At 43.3% G+C, this 21,788-nt stretch overlaps 1 protein-coding gene across 1 annotated transcript in view; it reads left to right on the top strand.

Moving 5' to 3' along the window:
* LOC137216944 (anosmin-1-like) overlaps positions 1-21,788 on the top strand; it is a 190,082-nt gene that overhangs the window by 120,426 nt on the left and 47,868 nt on the right. The window contains exon 4 of the mRNA XM_067723069.1: positions 14,031-14,253. Coding sequence (XP_067579170.1) covers positions 14,031-14,253 — 223 coding nt within the window. The remainder of the gene's footprint in view (positions 1-14,030; positions 14,254-21,788) is intronic.

The following is a 21,788-nucleotide window of genomic DNA, read 5'->3' on the forward strand; positions in this document are numbered from 1 at the left end:
AAATGAGTTGTTTAAAAATCTTTTCATTTTCTTTGGTCTTGTATATTTTCTGAAAAATCTCCGACATTCTTTTTTTTCCAGCTGTTTATAAAGAATCTGTTTATATCTCTGTCTGCTTTTAAGTGTTTCTTTCTGTGTCCAGTTTTAATATGATTATGGCTACCTTGATGGGGTGGCCTTTATGTGTCTTCTGTTGGGGGTCACTAAGTTTCTTCTAATTGTGGGCTTATAATTTTAATCAAATTTTAAACACATGGGCCAATTTTTTTTCTGCCCCATCCTCTGTGTCCTGTCTTCTGGGGCCCTAAATATACATGACAGACTTTATATGGTCTCCTGGGTCAGTCAGTCTCTGATCATGTTTTTTGCGCATTTTTCCCCCAATGTCTGCTTCATTTTGATCGTTTCTGTCATTGTGTCTTCAGGTTCCCAACAAGTGGTCTTTTCTTCTACAGTGTCTGACACTTTTTCAATCCTCTCGTCATGTTTCTGTTCCTTCATTTTTACTTCTGGAAGTTCCGTGCAGGTCTTTCCTGCATCTTCTGTTCCTCTCCTCTCTGTGTCCATGTTTTCTTCTACATTCCTGGGCATATTTATAATGACCTTTTATCGATAACTGTCCTTTCCTGCTAATCACATCACCTGTGTTGTTTCTGGCTCTGTTTCTTTAGATTCTCTATTTCCCTTTTGGTTGTGCGTCATAGTTTCCTGCTTCTCTGCATGCCTGATGATTTTTTTTTAAGTACTTTTTAAAAAATAATTAATTTTTGGCTGCCTTGGGTCTTCATTGCTGCGCACAAGCTTTCTGTAGTTGCGGCGAGCAGGGGCTACTCTTCGTTGCTGTGCGCGGGCTTCTCATTGCCGTGGCTTCTCTTATTGCGGACCACGGGCTCTCGCCATGTGGGCTTCAGTAATTGTGGCACGCGGTTTCAGTGGTCGTGGTGCATGGGCTTAGTTGCTCCGCGGCATGTGGGATCTTCCCGGACCAGGGCTCGAATCCATGTCCCCTGCCTTGGCAGGCGGATTCTTAACCACGGAGCCACCAGGGAAGTCCAGCATGCCTGATGATATCTGATTGGATGTCAGATTTTCGTGTTCTGAATTTTGCTGTATTTTGTAAAAAGCATTCGATCGTTCTGGCATGTAGTTACTTGAGATCAGTTTGCTTTTGTAGAGACTTGCGTTTAAACTTTCTGAGGGCAGATTCAGAGCAGACTTTAGTCTAGGGCTAATTTGTCCCCATTACTATAGTGATATTTTTCTGAGGACTCTATCCGATGCCCTGTGTATTGTGTATCCTTTCTGCTCTGACGGTTAGAATGTGAGGTAGTAGCCTGCTTAGAACTCCAGGAATTGCTTGCTCTAGTGCTTTCTGTCTGTTCCTTCCACGGTCTCGTGTGCTTTCACCTCATGCATGTTCAAGAAACAGACTTAATGGGCATGGAGAACAGACTTGTGGCTGCCAAGGGGGAGGGGGTTGGGAGAGGGGTGGAGTGGGAGTTTGGGGTTAGCAGATGTGAGCTCTTACATGTAGGATGGATAAACAACAAGGTCCTACTGTAGAGCACAGGGAACTCTGTTCAGCGTCCTGGGATAAACCATAATGGAAAAGAAAATGAAAAAAAAAAAAAAAAAGAATGTTAAAAGAAAGCAGTATTCAGCCCAAAACTTGAGGGGTCCCTCACAGCTCTCTGGGTTTCTCTTTGCCTAGTTCCATCCTTCCTGGTTTTCTGCCCACAAGACCTACTCGTTTCAGCCTCCTCAAACTTTGATCTCTTTCTCCTCGACTCAGAAAAGCTGCAGGACGACCTTTGGGTCACCCCTCCTCGCGCTGTGGACTTGAACCTACCCGCAGCCATGCATCGTCAGCCGTCTCCGGGCTCACCTCATTTGTGTGCTCTCTCAGGGCGTACAGCGCCGTGCTAGCTGTCGGCCGTTGTCTGCTGTTCCATGTATTCTGTCCAGTTTTATGGTTGTTTCCAGAAGGTCAGTCCCCGCGTTCCTCAACAGGCATACGTAGAGGGTTTTGGGCAAATAAACCAAATGAATTGAGGCTCTCCAGCCTGTGCCCTGACGACTCTGGTTTTGCACAGTTGGTTCTTTATGGCTGAAAAGACACTGACATTCAGACGGTCCTCTGCACTCCTGCCTTTCTTCATTTAAGACAGCTGTCACATCTTCTGAGCGCCTCCTTTGACAACTTCACGTGAGCTCGTGTCTCTCCTGTGTTTAGTAACTGATACGGTTATTTACGTTTTAGCGCTCCTGAAAGGCGGGCAGAGTGGCAGCAGAGCCGTGACTGCCTTCTCCTTGTCCCTGTCATATGACACACTGCTGGACACTGTCGAGACGTGTTTTGAATATGCGCTACCCGTTGTTCTCGCGGGGTTTGTACATGTCTGTGACAGTGCTTATGACATCGTGGTTTTGTTGTTTCAATGTCTGTCTCCTACAGAGGATTCTGGACTTCTCCAGAGAGTGATGGAAGCTTATCTCCCTTTCACATTTGTGCTTTTCTGGCTAATGAATCAGTATATTGCTCTCATCCAGAGTCTTTGAAGTCCGACACTCTTGACATTTTTGGTTCAATACTTCTTTGCCATGAGGCTGTCCTGTGCACTGTGGGGTCTGTAGAGGCATCCCTGAGCTCTGCCCACTCACTAGATGCCAGGAGCACTCCCCTCCCAGTTGTAAGGACCAAAAGATGTCTCCAGGCCTTGCCTTATCATACTCTCTGTGGGGCAAAAGTCACTTCTGCCGAGAACCCTTTTGCTAACCTATGGTATTTGTACTTTCCCTTGTACATTATAATGAGGAAATAACATTCTATTCACATTCATTTCTAGTTCACTTTGCGATGGTACCATCAGTCTAAAAGTGTGCTATCCATATAGTAGCGTATAAACAAAGGAAGAGAAATTTCAAGGAAGATTTCTGGGGTCCTGCGATTTATAAGAAGAAATATATGCATTTGGTCTTCGACCCCCTTCTTGGCACAGAGGTCCTCGGGAATGTCCTAAGTGGTGAGAGCTCTCACCAGGTGTCTTTTGTTACTTTAATGAGGTGACCTTGGCAAAGCCCCTGCTCACAGGGGGCTGGTTGCCAGGGGAGCAACCCTGTAGTTAGGGGTTGGAACTTTCCTCCCACCCTCTGACTTAAGGGAAGGGGGGAAGAGCCGGAGATTGACTTCTGTCCTCAGCGGCCCATGAGCTGATCAGTCATGCCCGAGTAATGAGGCCTCCATCAAACCCCCGGAGGACCGGGTTCAGAGAGCTTCCTGGTTGGTGAACGTGCGGAGATTTGGGAAGAGTATCTGGTGTCCTTTCCCCGTACCGTGCCCTGTGCACGGCTTCCGTTTGGCCGTTCCCGCCTTACGTCCTTTTGTAAGAAACTGGTAATACAGTAGGTGAGATGTTTCTCTGATTTCTCTGAGGCACTCTGGCAAACTAATTGAACCTGAATGGGGTTTGTCGGAACCTCCAATCTGTAGCCCTTTGGTCAGAAGCACAGGCGACAGCCTGAACTTGGAACTGGCCTGTGCAGAGGCAGTAGGGGATGTCGTCCTGTAGGACTGAGCCCGCGACCTGTGGGGTCTGATGCCGTCTCCAGGAAGATAGTGTCACGATTGAGTTGAGTTGTGTAAACACCCCGCGAGGGTCTGAGAATTGCTTGGTGTTTGTGCGGGGAATGCCCCCCCCCGATGACGTTGGAATTGGGGGTACAGACCTTTTATAATTTCTAGCACTGTGAAAGTGTATCTCTTTTCTGAAGTATGATTTTGCTTGTAACTTGGATGGGACAGGATTTGCAAAATTCTCTGAGATGGAAACGTTAGAAAAAATCAGAGTAAATATGTACATTTAACAACTTGACAATTTATTCCTCCTCAAAAGAAATTTTTCATACGAGTATTTTAGGTAATCTGTAATTAACCTCTTGTGTTTCTCATTTTTTTTCGTTTTTGTAGAATTTCTAGAATGATGTTTTAAAACTGTAATACTTCTTTTCGGGGCTAGCACTAATTTCAGCATGATTATGTGGCAGAACCTGTGCCAAGTGTTCAATATACGTCAATGCTTAGGGTAATAGTACACAGGAAGTATTATCGTTATTCCCCTTGTACATTTGGAGAAACCAAGACTTGCGGCACTGATGTTGTCACCACAGCGTGATGTATTTGCCGTGCCGTGAATGGAGTACCCTGTATTTGCTTCTGCCCTCGTGTTTGTCATTCTTTCCTTCTAGAATAGCCCTCTGCCCTTCCACACCACGCTTACCCAGTCAACTCATGCTAAGTGTTGACGGCCTATCTTAAAAGCTTTCTCCTTGTCTCATCCTCTTTTGACCTCACGTGTGTGTACCTGCGTTACCTCCTGTGTCTACCTCTGTTTGAATACAAAGGAAACTGCTTAACGATGTCACCTGTTTGTTAGTAGAGACATAAACTGGAAGCATGGTGCGGCGTAACTGTCCTGCTCTTCTTCTGTTCATCAGTAGCTTCCTAGTACCTGGAATGCCAGTTTGGCTTCTGAGTCAGTATATAAAGGCTTCGCGGGGCTTCACAGACATGCCTGGTAGCTCCTAGTAACAAAACGCAGGACGAGGGGGAGAGAGGGAAATGGTGGTCTACCAAGTGTCCTAACTGTCCCTGATTCTCTAGAAAATTCTGAAGTTTTGGAATTATTTTTGTGCCTGGCGATCTTCCAGAGATCTTCCAGCATGATTCTGGAGTGACGCTCCCAGTGGAGAATTTGACCTCTGATAACCTCATACCGTGTGTCACATTTGCCTTCAAAATAAATAGAAAAGCCAAGGAGGAGGAAGCCGAGATAAACGTATGTAAAGATGACTCTAATTTAGCAAAAGGGACGTGTACTCATAGGAAAGTGACTATTTTCGAATACATGTTTCTGATTTTCTCCTAATTTTACAGTATTCATGGCCAAGGTCTACAGTTTGCCTGGGAACCAAATTAACTGTAATCACATTTAATAAATTAGGATGTGTAACTGAGTTTCCAAGCAAATTATAATTTCATTTCCAAGCATAAATTAGAAACATTTGAACTGAGGATGCTTTTTCCTATTTCATGCATACTTAGCATTTAGATGCCTTCCTTGAAAGATACATCTGGTAGTTTGGGTTGTTTTTTTAAACAGTATAATGTCTTTATTTTTTATAGAAATTATATATGCCCATTGAAACATTGATATAACAAGCTGCACAGGAGACTAAAACTTAACCTTTACTCCAAAGTCTACCATCTAGAAATAGCCATGGTTACCTGTGCAGAGGAGTTATCATAGCAAACCTCTCCTTAGAAATTCCTGCCTAAAAGGTTGGCCCTTGGCTGGCTTCTGGAAACTTGGGCTGGGGGAGATTTTCCCACCAATCCCTAACTGAGAGGAGGGGGCTCACTGTTCTAAACTATTTTTTTCTCTTCCCTGTATTTTATTTATTTATCTTTTAACATCTTTATCGGAATATAGTTGCTTTACAATGGTGTGTTAGTTTCTGCTGTATAACAAAGTGAATCAGCTATACATATATATATATATCTCCATATCCCCTCCCTCTTGTGTCTCCCTCCCTCCCACCCTCCCTCTCCCACCCCTCTAGGTGGTCACAAAGCACCGAGCTGATCTCCCTGTGCTATGCGGCTGCTTCCCACTAGCTGTCCATTTTACATTTGGTAGTGTATATGTGTCCATGCCACTTTGTCACAGCTTACCCTTCCCCCTCCCCATATCCTCAAGTCCATTCTCTACGTCTGCATCTTTATTCCTGTCCTGCCCCTAGGTTCTTCAGAACCATTTTTTTTTATATTCCATATATATGTGTTAGCATACAGTATTTGTTTTTCTCTTTCTGACTTATTTCACTCTGTATGACAGTCTCTAGGTCCATCCACCTCACTACAAATACCTCAGTTTCGTTTCTTTTTATGGCTGAGTAATATTCCATTGTATATATGTGCCACATCTTCTTTATCCATTCATCTGTCGATGGACACTTAGGTTGCTTCCATGTCCTGGCTATTGTAAATAGTGCTGCAATGAACATTTTGGTACATGACTCTTTCTGAATTATGGTTTTCTCAGGGTATATGCCCAGTAGTGGGATTGCTGGGTCATATGGTAGTTCTATTTGTAGTTTTTTAAGGAACCTCCATACTGTTCTCCATAGTGGCTGTATCAATTTACATTCCCACAAACAGTGCAAGAGGGTTCCCTTTTCTCCACACCCTCTCCAGCATTTCTGGTCTGTAGATTTTTTGATGATGGCCATTCTGACCGGTGTGAGGTGACACCTCATTGTAGTTTTGATTTGCATTTCTCTAATGTTTAATGATGTTGAGCATCCTTTCATGTGTTTGTTGTCAATCTGTATGTCTGCTTTGGAGAAATGTTTACTTAGGTGCTTTCTGCCCATTTTTGGATTGGGTTGTTTTCTTTTTTTTGATATTGAGCTGCATGAGCTGCCTGTATATTTTGGAGATTAATCCTTTGTCAGTTGCTTCATTTGCAAATATTTTCTCCCATTCTGAGGGTTGTCTTTTCGTCTCGTTTATGGTTTCCTTTGCTGTGCAAAAGCTTTGAAGTTTCATTAGGTCCCATTTGTTTATTTTTGTTTTTATTTCCATTACTCTAGGAGGTGGGTCAAAAAGGATCTTGCTGTGATTTATGTCATAGAGTGTTCTGCCTATGTTTCCCTCTAAGAGTGGTATAGTGTCTGGCCTTACATTTAGGTCTTTAATCCATTTTGAGTTTATTTTTGTGTATGGTGTTAGGGAGTGTTCTAATTTCATTCTTTTACATGTAGCTGTCCAGTTTTCCCAGCACCACTTATTGAAGAGGCTGTCTTTTGTCCATTGTATAATCTTGCCTCCTTTATCAAAGATAAGGTGACCATAAGTGTGTGGGTTTATCTCTTGGCTTTCTATCCTGTTGCATTGATGTATACTTCTGTTTTTGTGCCAGTACTATACTGTCTTGATTACTGTAGCTTTGTAGTATAGTCTGAAGTCCGGGAGCCTGATTCCTCCAGCTCTGTTTTTCTTTCTCAAGATTCCTTTGGCTATTCGAGGTCTTTTGTGTTTCCATACAAATTGTGAAATTTTTTGTTCTAGTTCTGTGAAAAGTGCCATTTGCTAGAGATTGCATTGAATCTGTAGATTGCATTGGGTAGTATAGCCATTTTCACAATGTTGATTCGTCTGATCCAAGAACATGGTATATCTCTCCATCTGTTTGTATCATGTTTAATTTCTTTCATCAGTGTCTTATAGTTTTCTGCATACAGGTCTTTTGTCTCCGTAGGTAGGTTTATTCCTAGGTATTTTATTCTTTTTTTTTGTAGTGGTAAATGGGAGTGTTTCCTTAATTTCTCTTTCAGATTTTTCATCATTAGTGTATAGTAATGCCAGAGATTTCTGTGCATTAATTTTGTATCCTGCTACTGTACCAAATTCATTGATTGCTCTAGTAGTTTTCTGGTGGCATCTTTAGGATTCCCTGTGTATAGCATCATGTCATCTGCAAACGGTGACAGTTTTACTTCTTCTTTTCTGATTTGGATTCCTTTTATTTCCTTTTCTTCTCTGATTGCTGTGGCTAAAACTTCCAAAACTATGTTGAATAAGAGTGGTGAGAGTGGGCGACCTTGTCTTGTTCCTGATTTTAGTGGAAATGGTTTCAGTTTTTCACCATTGAGGATGATGTTGGCTGTCGGTTTGTCATATATGGCCTTTATTATGTTGAGGAAAGTTCCCTCTATGCCTACTTTCTGCAGGGTTTTTATCATAAATGGGTGTTGAATTCTGTCAAAAGCTTTCTTTGCATCTATTGAGATGATCATATGGTTTTTCTCCTTCAATTTGTTCATATGGTTTATCACATTGGTTGATTTGCATATATTGAAGAAGCCTTGCATTCCTGGGATAAACCCCACTTGATTATGTGTATGTGTATGTGTATGATCCTTTTAATGTGTTCTTGGATTCTGTTTACTAGTATTTTGTTGAGGATTTTTGCATCTGTGTTCATCAGTGATATTGGTCTGTGTCAAGAAAAAAAGGGAGAAGACTTAAATCAGTAGAATTAGAAATGAAGAAGGAGAAGGAACAACTGATGCTGCAGAAATACAAAGGATCATGACAGATTACTACAGGCAGCTCTATGCCAATAAAATGGACAACCTGGAAGAAATGGACAAATTCTTAGAAAAGCACAACCTCCCGAGACTGAACCAGGAAGAAATAGAAAATATAAACAGGTGAATCACAAGCACTGAAATGGAAACTGTGATTAAAAATCTTCCAACAAACAAAAGCCCAGGACCAGATGGCTTCACAGGCAGATTCCATCAAACATTTAGAGAAGAGCTAACACCCATCCTTCTCAAACTCTTCCAAAATATAGCAGTGGGAGGAACACTCCCAAACTCATTCTGCAAGGCCACCATCACCCTGATACCAAAACCAGACAAGGATGTCACACAAAAAGAAAAGTACAGACCCATCGCACTGTTCCTAAACTGTTGACACCTGTTTCCTTCTGGGAGTCTGGGTTTTGGTACATGCTACGCAGGAGGTGCCTATGTGACCAGCCCCCCATAAAAGCTCTGGGCTTCATGTCTCCCCTGGACTTCTCTGGTTGACAGCATTTCACACGTGTTGTTACAACTCATGGCTGGAGGAATTTAAGGCATCCTGTGTGACTCCACTGGGAAAGTTTGCACCTGGTTTCCTCTGGACTTCTCCCCATAGGCCTTTCCCTTCTGCTCGTTTTGCTGCATGCAGTACATCATAGCCCTGAATACGGATATCCTAAAATTAAGTTCAGGATTTCTTGCTCCATTCCTTCTAACCTACCGGTTTTTTAAGACATATTCTTTTAATTTTATTATATCATATTATCTTTTTAAACTGTAACTCCTACTTTTTTCAATTTTAGTTTTATATTTATGTGGATGACAAAATGATTAGTAATTCTTTTATGCTAATTTCTTTATTTTTGGCTTTCTAAATTAGATCATGTCTCAATGTCTTTTAAAAGATACCATTTTCTTTGAGATTATTCACGACAGCCTCTGCCTACTGTTATACCTGATGTCCAAATGGGTTTGCACACACTTTTTTTCTCACATAATGTATAAGTATACACTTTATATTTTTTTCAGGGGGTGCTGTGCTAGCCCATCTACTCTTTATTTCTGTGAACTTGTGGAACAGCTGAATTTTACCATTGCATAGTTTTGCAAGAAAGGCTCATGAGTGTTTTATTCTCTGAGTCTTTATGTCTTTGAGAATATTTCTGTCACATGTTTATTTGAATAACAACTTAGCTGATTTTATATATATATATTCTTTAGTATTATATAGCCATTGCTGTATTGCCGTCACACATTAAATTTTATGGAGACAAATTAACCTGGGAGAAACCTTATTTTCTCCATCATAATGAACTTGCCTTTTCTACCTGAATGCCTGAAAAATTATATCTTTATCCTCGGAGTTCAGTAGTGCAAGCTATATCTCAGCGTTGCCCATTCTTATCAGTATTCGTGGAGTATAACTGCCCTTTTGATTTATATATATATATGATTTACATATATACAGGTATATAAGTGTGTGTGTTTGTGCACCCGCGTGCATTTTTCCCCTCTGCTCTAGTCCTGGATATTTCCGGAGTGCTGGAAGTCCCCAGGTTATCCTAGTAGGGAAGCAAGTTGAGAGCCATTGGCTTAGCCGTCTTCTAATTCTACCCTGAGATACAGGGCAGCCCTTAGATAAACATTGGCCCACACTCTTACTTGTTTGTGGTTTTGGATAAATTACGACCTCCCTGAGCTTCTGTCTGCTCATTTGTGAAATGGAAGTAATCCTGGCTGTAGGGCCTGGGGAGGAGTACGTGGGGTGAGCTAGGGAAGCAGCTGGTAGAGGTGACGGGGTGGGAGACCGTCAGCAGCTGTTAGCGATGACCTACCACGGCTGGTTCCTCGGGTCGTCACTGGTGAGCGTGGCGGGGATGGTGGTGATGATGGTGGAGAGCTCATTTCAGGGGTCCACACTGAAGGCTGCATGCCTGTGTGTTGGCTGGAGCCAGGAGAGAGCCCCCAGGCCCTGGCTCTTTGCCAAGGCTCTGTACTGAGATTGGGCACATGTGCAGTTCTGGTGAATTGAACCAGACACCAAATGCAGAGTTTTCTCCATACCTGAGGCTTCCTATTGATAGGATTTCTAACGTATTAGTATATGTTACTGAATTTGATGCGTTTGTGTTCATCATCCCATGGTTGCTGCACAAATTATTTTATTGTGAAGTACCTTGCAGTTTACACCAAACAAAATGAAGATAAGAGTATCTTTTAAGAGCATCCAAGAACAGTTAGTTACTATGGTTAGTATTTCATTTTGATTTGCCACAAGAAAGGTGAGCGTCGTGTGTTGCCTAGGTGAGGCACTGAAAACACATTTGAGTTTTGGGGTAAGAGATGGGATGTAGCAGAGATTTATAAGAATTTATTAGTATTGTGTAGAATGTTAATTAAAATACGGGGGAGTTTCCCCTTAATGCAGTGCACCCAAGGGCATTTTCCTTCACCTCTTTGCTTTTTTGAGCCCGTCTTTGGATGCATAATGACATCCTTTAGGCCCTAACTACTCGAGAAAAATACATGCTCTTTGAAGACTATTCCGCTCTTATTTTTGTATATGGACAGGGCAGAAAAAAACAAAAAACAAACAAAAATTAATCAGCATAGTAACTACGTTTTCTCCAAATTTTAAACTCGAGCCAGTGACCTGGCGAAATGGTTATTTGTGTGAGATTATTCATATGGGTAGTTTTATAAAGGAATTGTAGTTACATAGTTTTACAATTCATAATTTGCCTTAACAGACTGGATGCAGTTGTATAAACAAGAAATGCAGCATTCAGTAGGTGCATCTGTTGTTGCCATGCGTGTTTTCATTTCTGTGAAGTTGAGGGGCATGACACTCCTTGTGATTTGGGTAACCCGCACCTTTGCTAAAATGTTCACATCCCTCCTGACGAGTCTACGAGTGATTAAGTTGTAATGGCACAAGAAATATGACACGCTTAAAGGTCAGAAGTTTCTTTTCCTGCACCCAAATGATCTTTTGCTCTCAGGATTTCCAACTGGTGATCAGGGGACCAATTTACACATTTCTTTACATCTAGAGTCCTAATGTTCACACATCGTTTTCTATCACCTATGAGCATTTTTGTCCTTATTCCATTCAGTGGTAAATTCTCATTAAGCAATGATTAAAGACATGGGGAGAGACCTTGTGTACAGATACCATATGTTCTCTAATTTATATTCAGACCATTAATATTTTTCAACCTAATCCAAGAGGATTATCTAAGGTAATTGATAGAGAACATCAAAATTTGCCTTCAGTAGAGCTGAACAAATAGAAGAGTGAAGTAGAACGCCTCTGTGAGATTACTGTACCAATTCACGTATTTGTCAGATGATCTTCATTTAAGTTCAAGGACTGAAGACTATTTCTTTCTTATAAATTCCAAGGGGGCCCATTTCCCTCCCTGCAGATTTCAGTGCTGGGCCTGGTGGGGGCATATTGGAGACCTGTGGATGGTCACGCTGTCGGAGAAGCAAAGCCGCCTCTCTGTCTTTGGCTCTTGTAACGTTATGATCAGAATAACAGAAGAACTTGGAAATGTTACACAGGAAATGTGTGGCGGTGGGAAAAGGAAAGATGCCTCCGTGGGTCCAGTCCTGCTGAGTAGCTGTTGGGAGCTAACTCGGTACAGCCCTGCCTAGTTCTCCGTGTACACAATCTAATAGAATATTCATTATGGCATCTGGAACACTGCAAGCTCGGGGACCCGTCTAGAAAGCTCCAGTGCAGAGAGGAACTTCCTTTGATTCCTGATTTGTTTCCATGGACCTCAAAATACCCACCCCCCCACAACAACAAAAATCACAGTTTTGAATCCATAGCAAAAAGGAAAAGAATTGTACAGAACAACCCTACGTCAACTGGAAGATCCAAAGGATTGTGCTAATTGTGATCATTCTTCTTTTACGCTCAGTGGGAACAAATGCTGCAGATCTGTCTCCACCAGTGTTTTTTTTTTTATTTGTTTTTAATTCTGGTCCGGTGAGTAATTAGCTCGGTGCGTAAATCAGTAAGGGGAGGAGATAGCAGCTCCTGCTTTCCTGTCCCTCCCAGTTCAAGGGCGTGGCAGTTGGCATGAAGATGATTAGAGTCATATGAACAGACAGCCCTTACTTCGTTATCTGACTCCCAAGTTATACTCCGTTTTCATGTGTGAAGATGTTTGCCGTGAGTTGATTTGATATACATAGTGCAAACTAAGTCCCTGTGATTGCTAACTTAGCAAGCAGTAAACGCTTGCCAGATTTAATAAAATTATGTCTACTTGCAAATCTCAGCCGGTGTGGCAGAGGCCAATGACTTTAGTAACTTAACTATTTTCGTCAGTGCATGTAATGTATACGTTTTGTTGAAAGAGGAAAGCTGGCCAAAGCTCTATAATTGTTCCAGATCCTTTCACATGCTTCTTTGATTCCTAACTTAGATTTGGACCTGAATTGAGAACTTCAAAAACCAATGAAGGGCTTCCTTGGTGGCGCAGTGGTTGAGAATCCGCCTGCCAATGCAGGGGACACTTGTTCGAGCCCTGGTCTGGGAAGATCCCACATGCCATGGAGCAACTAAGCCCGTGAGCCACAACTACTGAGCCCATGTGCTACAACTATGGAAGTCCACGTGCCTACAGCCCGTGCTCCACAACGAGAGAAGCCACTACAACGAGAAGCCCACGCACTGCAACGAAGAGTAGCCCCCGCTCTCCCACAACTAGAGAAAGCCCACACGCAGCAATGAACAGCCAAAAATAAATAAAATAAATAAATTTATATTAAAAAACCCCACACCATACCAACTCAGTATCCTTAAAAAAAAAAAAAAAACTAATGAAGTAAAACATCTAGTAGCTAACAGAAAAATGAGCTGTGAAAGTGCATAAGACAGAAGAGCCTTAAGAACTGATGATGCTTTAAATGTTTATAAAGTTTTTTTTTTAATTTAAATTAACTAGCTACAGACTTGTGGTACTTCAGTATTGAAAGCATGACCTTTCTTCTGTTTTACCTGGAAAGTTCTTGAATTGAGACACAGTTTTGATCCAGTCAATTCATGTTATTTTCAAATTTTATGTATCATTAATTAAAAAAAATTCTTTTTAACTTTGTTTTTTTAAAAAAAATGAATTAATTTTTTTTGGCTGTGTTGGGTCTTCGTCGCGGTGTGCAGGCTTTTTGTTGCCGTGGCTTCTCTTGTTGTGGAGCACGGGCTCTAGGCGCACGGGCTTTAGTAGTTGTGGCACGTGGGCCTCAGCAGTTGTGGCTTGTGGGCTCTAGAGCGCAGGCTCAGTAGTGGTGCAGAGGTTTAGGTGCTCCGCGGCATGTGGGATCTTCCCGGACCAGGGCTCGAACCCATGTCCCCCGCACTGACAGGCGGATTCCTAACCACTGCACCACCAGGGAAGCCCTATATATGATTATTAACAATCAATTTTATTCTCTTCTACAATTCTAATTCAAACCTTGAAATGATACTTTTCCTAGCTAGTGTTTCTAGTTTTCCACCTTTGGTAATTAAGAGTGTGAAATTTTTCCCTGGTATTTAATTGTCAGAGTATTGATGTCTCGATGTACATTAAATTTACAATATCAGAACTTAGAATGTAACAATAATCTGTGAATGCGCGTATGTGTAATTGACGTGTATCTGTTGCATGTAAAATAAAGTTCTAAGTCATGGGTCGTAGTCCTTTAAAAAATTAGCATAAAAGATCACTTCTTTAGGGGGAAAGAAAGCAAGTACATTTACTTTGTGAACAATTCAGGGGAGACTTTGATGGAGTAAGAATTTTGACCTGCCTTTCTGACGCCTTGGAAATCAGACTCCATGTGTCTTTAATGGGAGAATTTTTTTTTCTATTCTCTCCCAGCCTCTGTTCCCCAAGAAGAACTATGAATGCCTGACCAGCTGTGAGTTCCTCAAGTACATCCTGTCGGTAAAGCAGGGGGATTGCCCAGCTCCCGAGAAGGCCAGTGGCTTTGCCGCCGCCTGTGTCGAAAGCTGTGAAGTGGACAGTGAATGCTCTGGGGTTAAGAAGTGTTGTTCCAATGGATGTGGACACACCTGCCAGGTGCCCAAGACTCTGTACAAAGGTAAGGAGCAGAGCGGAGTAGGCGAGGGGACCTCCAGGGTCACGGGGGGGTTGTGTGCGTGTGAGGAAAGATGTCAAAGATGTGACTTGGAAGGAAAGCGAGAACTGTAAGGAAATGTACCTTGTGCCACATACAAACATCTGAAAATACTTACTGGACCATAGAAATCAGCCCCAGTGAACTCCTATTGGGGTGGAGTAAATCCTTCATGGGAATTCTTCGTATTTTTTTATTGAAGTATGGTTGACTTACAGTATTAGTTTCAGGTGTACAATATCGTGGCTCCGTATTTTTATAGATTACACTCCATTTAAACTTATTACAAAATAATAGCTATATCATATGAGTTCGTTCAGAAGTTAACATGTAGGAAGGCCACCATCAACTCAGGAACTTTTTGTGTGTTTTTCTCCAACATGAGTAAATGAACAGAGCTCCGCTCGCTACCTTGGAGTAACCGTATTCACATCCTTGGAAAACAGGCTGGCGATGGGGCCCAGCTGAAAAACGCATAATAGACGCATGAGTGTTGTGGGTTTCTGTTGGCACGATCCAAGAACAGAAGTGTGCTTGCAGGGAACTTTCAATATTTTGATTGGTATCTTCAGTTCCCAGATGGAGGAATTGCCCTCTTCCAAAAGATAGGGATGCAAGTTACCAAACAATTTAGCCGATGTAACGGTTTACATCCACAGGCAGCTGCTAGAGCACTTAACTCCTTTCTGCTGTTGCATGCCTCTTTCTGTGAGTGTGACAAGGTTCTTGTATGTTAAACCCATGCTGTTGTATCATGTATAGTTTGGCATGCCAGAAAGCATACTATGGGAGACATAACAGTTCGTTACTTTTTTGGGTCTCATTTGAAGAGAAAAAGAGAATCGGTCACTAGGCATTATTCATTATAAGTAGAAAGAGATCTCTCTTGCTCTCTCGCACTTTCCCTCTCACGCATCAAGTGTATGTTGTTGCAATGCCGGTTCTGCATTATGGGCTTGTTGACTATTTTCAGAAGTCCGTTCTTAGGCTTATCACAATTCAGGTCTCCCAGAAGACACATACCTGCGCCATCTTCCTCCAGCTGCCACTCGGAAATACTCTTACCCGAAATCTGTGGAATCCATGCAGTTTTCCATTTTTTTTTCCCCTAAGATCCTTGGAAACCTGGCACAAATACTGTCTCAGATTCAAAATAATTGCTGCTTTCCCTTTCTTAAGAGACTGACGTTTCCTTAATGGATTTAAAGTTTTATTGTTTCCATGCCTTTTGTTATAAACTACATAAAATCACTTCTGCCCAATCTAACACCATTTAATTTTTTAAAAGTCTACTATTATGAAACCTGTTCTATTATAGAACATTTGCTATTTATCAGCATTTACCATAAAAATAGGATGCTTTTAGAGTGATTGTTGAAAACCCATTTGTAAAACCCTTTTTGTTTTAAAAGTGAGGCGGTTGAAGGACTCAATATAAATTAAAATGTGCTTTTCACGTGAAAGCAGTGAAGAGTCAGTGTGAATTTCAAGTATGCCTGGTTCACCGAGAATAAGGGAAATAGTCTATAAAGGGCCAGCATAAATGATTAATGATTAAAAGATAGCTGCAATTTAAACGTAATACGGTGGGCTTTTCTCAAGTGCCGAAGTCGCCTTTCTACTACAAGTAAGACTTGACCTGGGTGTTTGTGGACAGAGGCAATTCATGGAGGGCTAACCGCATATAGAATAAAAAGACTCTGTTGACCTGACAGTGACTTTTGCATAATGAGCACAAGGATAAAATAGTATTATTTTGAAAAAAATATATATATATATATACACACACACTACATAGAGATTTTTTCCTTGCTCTCTGAATGAAGGCTGGCTTCCATGTCCTGGGAGCATCTGACAGTCATCAAAAGAGGGTTCTGGGCTTCCCTGGTGGCGCAGTGGTTGAGAGTCCGCCTGCCGATGCAGGGGACGCGACCGGGAAGATCCCACATGCCGCGGAGTGGCTGGGCCCATGAGCCATGGCCGCTGAGCCTGCGCGTCCGGAGCCTGTGCTCCGCAACGGGAGAGGCCACAACAGTGAGAGGCCCGCGTACCGCAAAAAAGAAAAAAAGAGGCTTCTGGTGCTGGTGGTCCCAGCCTCTCTGAGAAAGGGTCCTTCCTGACCCAGCGCTTGGCTTTGTGAGGAGAAAAACATGTATCCGGCCGTCGACATGCATGCAAATCAGCCTGACAACCTTTGGAGGCCCAGCTGTCACTGTCCTTCTCACCTTCATAAGTGCACCCTTACTGCCCCAAAACAGCCGGTAGGAAACGAGCTTGCCTGCCTGTCTCTGCTCGTGCCAGGTCTGTGCAGGCGTTTTCCTTAGGAAGGGGGAGCTCCACCGCTGGTTGAGCTGGACCAGTCCCGCTGTCAGTTCACAAGTGCTGAGGCTGAGGTCGCACGCCGCCTCCGAGGGGATCCAGGGGTTGGCAGCAGCGATGCATCTAATGCCTGTTCCCACCTGGGCCAGCTCTCCTGTCATTTTTATTTTGACTCTCTCCAGCTACTGTAATAGGACCCTAAACTTCAAGCCCTCTTTGGGCACCCCTGTATTATTATATTATAGCTCAAGTAAAAGACAGATCAAGATCAAATAGATTAAATCTAATACAACCAGTGATTTGTCAGTAGTTTTTAGGCTCATAAATAACATGGAGCTTTTTTTCTTTGAACTTTATTTCCAACTAGTTTGTGGAGTTGTAATATTTAAATTAGATACAAAGTATACCTCGTGAAGAACCAAATTCTGTTGGGCAAACCTGTAAGTTCCTCACGTCCGTTTCATTCATTCATTATTTACTTGTTGAAGTGTCCTCTCATAGGAAATCCCAGAGGGCATTTTCTTAATGTCTTCCCCATTTTGAGTTTAAAAGGGACTGATGTCACCTGGATCTCCAAGTACTGACACATTTCAGCTCAGTTAGTAATTACTGACTATGTGTTAGGAGTTATGGGCAGTGCCTGACGTTGCTTACGACCTGTACTGGGTGAGCACCGGAGTGCAAAATCAAAGGACACCAACCTCCACCCGGCCCGGCAGTTCCTCGTCAAGGTGGTCATACGCACACACTCACTGAAGTGGACCAATCACTTCCTTAACTTTTGCCATAAATTGCTGTGTGCCATCCGCTGTCCTGTTTTTCCTTTTATCGCTTATTGAGTTAATGAAAAATTTTTTAAATACATGGAAACACATATATCCTTTCTGTCTGGTCCACTTTTGTAGAAAGGAAGATGGGGTGTAGGCTGATTTCGTACCTTAGGAGGCTTTATATATGCTGGAAACTTGAGTTTTTCAAAACACTGTGTGTTTTGAAAAAATGATAACAGAATGTCCCGTGTTACATTTGTGCATCTAATTTGGATTATGCTGTGAGAAGTGTCCTTGCCTGATGCCTGAGTTAACTTTACAGACTGGTGTTAGGGTTTGAAACAAAGGAAAACAAAAGAGAGCTTTTCCTTCACCCTTCAAGTAAAACTATTAGAAGCAGCCCCCTGGAAGACTTGACCATGTTACCGTGGGTAAACCAGGCCCGAAGGTGCTAGTCTCTGACACGCACACCTTCGTGAGACTGTGGGAAATTCCCAAGCTGGTCTTCTATGGGTGAAACACAAGCTCCGGTTCGTTGGGGCACTGGCTTTCCTTTGATCCTCCCCTATTTTAGGTCTGGTTCACAGCCTAGTTGGACTGTCCTCTGTCTAGAGGCGATGCTTTAGTATCTTACTGCCTCTCCTCACTCCCAACTGGGACATTTGGTTTGGGGAGGGAAAGAGAGGAGCTGAACTTCTTTTCCAAATGTAAACGTTCAGAGTAGTTTGTGGCCTTCAGTTAGGCAGGTGGCCGTGAGACAGCAATCATTTTTCTTTACCAGGTGCTAACCAGGAATTAATCCTATATCAGTTTGCTTCTTCCCAGAAAGATCTGATGTGATGATGGAGTTGACTTACTATTTCCATGAATCTCTTAGTATTTGAAATACATCAACCTCAGGATTTTGGAGATGGGCCGCTTTTCACAAATTAACTTTTCACACTTTGAATATAGTGACTGAGTGCCTTAATGTGATGTAAGCACAAATTCCTTGCGTACAGTTGTCCTTAGGAGAGATATTATCCCTGGAACACAATATCTTTTTTTAAAAAAATTTATTTTATTTATTTTTGGCTGCGTTGGGTCTTTATTGCTGTGCGCGGGCTTTCTCTAGTTGTGGCGAGCAGGGGCTAGTCTTCGTTGCGGTGCACGGGCTTCTCATTGCGGTGGCTTCTCTTGTTGCGGAGCACGGGCTCCAGTGCGTGCGGGCTTCAGTAGTTGTGGCAAGCGGGCTCAGTAGTTGTGGCTCACAGGCTCTGGAGCACAGACTCAGTAGTTGTGGCGCACGGGCTTAGTTGCTCCGCGGCATGTGGGATCTTCCTAGACCAGGGCTCGAACCCATGTCCCCTGCATTGGCAGGTGGATTCTTAACCACTGCGCCCCCAGGAAAGCAGCCCCACAATATCTTTTTAATTTTAATTTAATTTAATTTAATTTATTTTTGGCTGCGTTGGGCCTTTGTTGCTGTGCGTGGGCTTTCTCTAGTTGTGGCGAGTGGGGGCTACTCTTCGTTGCAGTGCATGGGCTTCTCATTGCGGTGGCTTCTCGTTGCGGAGCACAGGCTCTAGGCATGCGGGCTTCAGTGGTTGTGGTGCTTGGACTTCAGTAGTCGCGGCTCACGGGCTTAGCTGCTCCGCGGCATGTGGGATGTTCCCGGACCAGGGCTTGCACCCGTGTCCCTTGCATTGGCAGTCGGATTCTTAATCACCGTGCCACCAGGAAAGCCCGGAACACAATATCTTGCTGCATTTTCGTACCTAGACTTGTGACAGGTATATTTATATGAACAGTCAGATCTTGTGATGATTTGCAACTGCTGATGGTCTGTCTTTATTGAGTTTTCTGTCAGCATAGTTTCAACATTTTTTGAAGCACTGGGTTTCTGTTCCTTTGATTTCACCAAAATACTTGTTATGTTTTGAAGAAAAAAAAATGCACCGGTATTGTCATATATTGTGGGATGTTATATGATAGCATTTTTGAAGTTTTTAACAGAATAGTTTAGATTTCAGATGACTAATACGTTCAAAAATACTAAAAAAGAAAGATCCGAGTCATTTACATAATAAAAACCACACTGAGGACAGATCCATCCTCTGCATCTGGTTATGCAGCCGGGATGCTGGGTGAGCTCGCAAGGACTATGAAAGGACTGACGTGAGGGCTGAGGGTCCAGGCCTGAGCCCCATCTGCACACAATTATGCAGTGACTCCCAATCAGGGGAGCCAGCTGACCCTAATGCAAACCAGATGGACCGTTTCTTAAAATGCAAATTGCAAGACCATTGCACATCATAATTAAAGAGATTCTCAGATGAAGGAATTTGAACTGACAGTGCCCTGACAGTCATCGTGCGCCATGAAGGCTCCTGGTAGTTGAATGATATTCAAGACTGAAGCCTCAGAGCACGGGGGTGCAGATGCAACTCAGCAGCGGCAGCTCTGCTGCCGACGAGTTCAGGGTGCTTCAGCGACTCGAGGATTTACTGTAGCTGCGTTTACGCTAGAGGATTATACATGGAGAGCCAAGAAAGTGCTCTCAGAGAAAGTGCTCTGTGAGGTTCAGGAACTAGCCAGCCATCGTCTCTTTAAATAGTAAGTAAAGGAATGTTTGAGCCATAGGACCTTGACAGAAGAGGAGATGTGAGCTCCTTGAAAGGATACACACGCCAGAGAAGGTGGCACCGAACGCCTGCGATAAGTCTTCTCCTTCCCCTCCGTGACTCTCAAGCAGAGAGGGGTTTACCGTTGTCCCAGAGACGTGTGTAAATGTTCCGAGTCCTCTTACGTCCCCAGGTGTATTCTTGAGAGAAGAATAAGAGCGGGTTGGGCTGTTTCTTCAACGAACAGTTCCGGGCCATTCGTTCTTGCAGAGCGCCCTCTACGAGGACATGGTGACGTGGAAATTGAGGAGATGTGGTTCTTGACCTCTGGGGTTTTAGCTTTGTGGCGAAGGCAGACATCATTACACAAGCTGGCTGTGGAGGGAGGCAGTTAACTGCATTTCGACAGTGACAGGTTAAATGCTGAAGAGCTAGCAGAAGAATGGAGCCTTTCTTTCCAATTGGGAGCCTTAGGGAAAGTGGCTCCGAAGGGTGGCATTTGGACTGAGCCTGGAAGTATTCCAGGGTCTGTGGTCCGAAAATAGAAGGAAAGAGATTTCAGAGTGAAGAAGACACCACGAACAGGCCGTGGTAGTAGGGAGTGCCTGGCAGTGTGTTTGTGGGTGTAAAGGCAGGTGTGCGACAGACACGTACAATGTACCACGAGATCAACTGAAAGATAACTGGTAGGTGGTGGTGAAGGTGGATGCCTCGAGGGAGATGCAGAGCCGTTTCCCTCCCTTCTGTAGCAAACAGATGCGCTTGAACATTCTGAGAAGGAGAAGGAGAGCCTCTCTCCTCCACTTGAAGAAAATAACCACAAATACGGTGAAGAGGGAATTAGAGAAAAGAGATTGGCTTGCAGGGAGATGGGTTAGAGGCTATGGTGACGGTCCAGACAGGAGAGGAAAGTGCCTAAAACAGGTGGTCACCATGGAGACAGGATGACTGAGGGGTTCCTGAAGTTATACTCTGCAGTAAAACCAGAGGATGTTGGTAGGTGCAAGCACAAGACAGAAGGTTCTGGGAACCCTTCGATGTCCAACAGCCTAGAGATGTCAGGAAGACCTACGTCTCAGGAGGAGGGGCGTATCTGGGGACAGGCATTTGAGAGGGGACTTCTGCAGGTGGATGAGGTCCTGCAGCCCAGAGAGGGACTGGGGGTAGATGTGAGAATCACTCGCTCTGCAGAAGCATTCTGGGCATGGAAGCGTCAGTGTAACGTTATGCACCGGGAAGTTTCTGAGATGAGCTTGAAAAAGGCTCTTGCGGGGGCACAGCAGGAGCAAAGACTAGGACGGAAGAGTCCCACAGCAACCAGGAACTTCAAGGACGTTAGAATCAGAATGTCCAGGGGACTTGCAGAGCTACGGAAACGCCTTTGTTTCTCTACCTTTCTAAGTGGCTTTTCCTAATCCAAAATGTGGCAGAAAATTCAGGGAGAAACCGGAGATGGGTCATGGCTCCAGGCGATTTATTTAATCTTCCTCAGACTCAATTCCCTGGGGCTCAGAATATAGCTACTTCACCCTTCACCCAGTTGATGAGGTCACAGCAAGGATCACATGAGACAACTTTATGGTAAAGTGAAGGGCAACGTACAGATACAACCCGCTGGCACATCAACATGGAGAATGCAATAGGGGCGGTGACTGTGGTTGTTTAGAAAATAGTTTTTTGGGTTTTTTAAAATTTTATTTATTTTATTTTTATTTTATTTATTTTTGGCTGAATTGGGTCTTCGTCGCTGCACGCGGGCTTTCTCTAGTTGCGGCGAGCGGGGGCTACTCTTCGTTGCGGTGCGCAA

The sequence above is a fragment of the Pseudorca crassidens genome, chromosome X (assembly GCF_039906515.1).
Source record: "Pseudorca crassidens isolate mPseCra1 chromosome X, mPseCra1.hap1, whole genome shotgun sequence".
Classification (NCBI taxonomy): Eukaryota; Metazoa; Chordata; class Mammalia; order Artiodactyla; family Delphinidae; genus Pseudorca; species Pseudorca crassidens.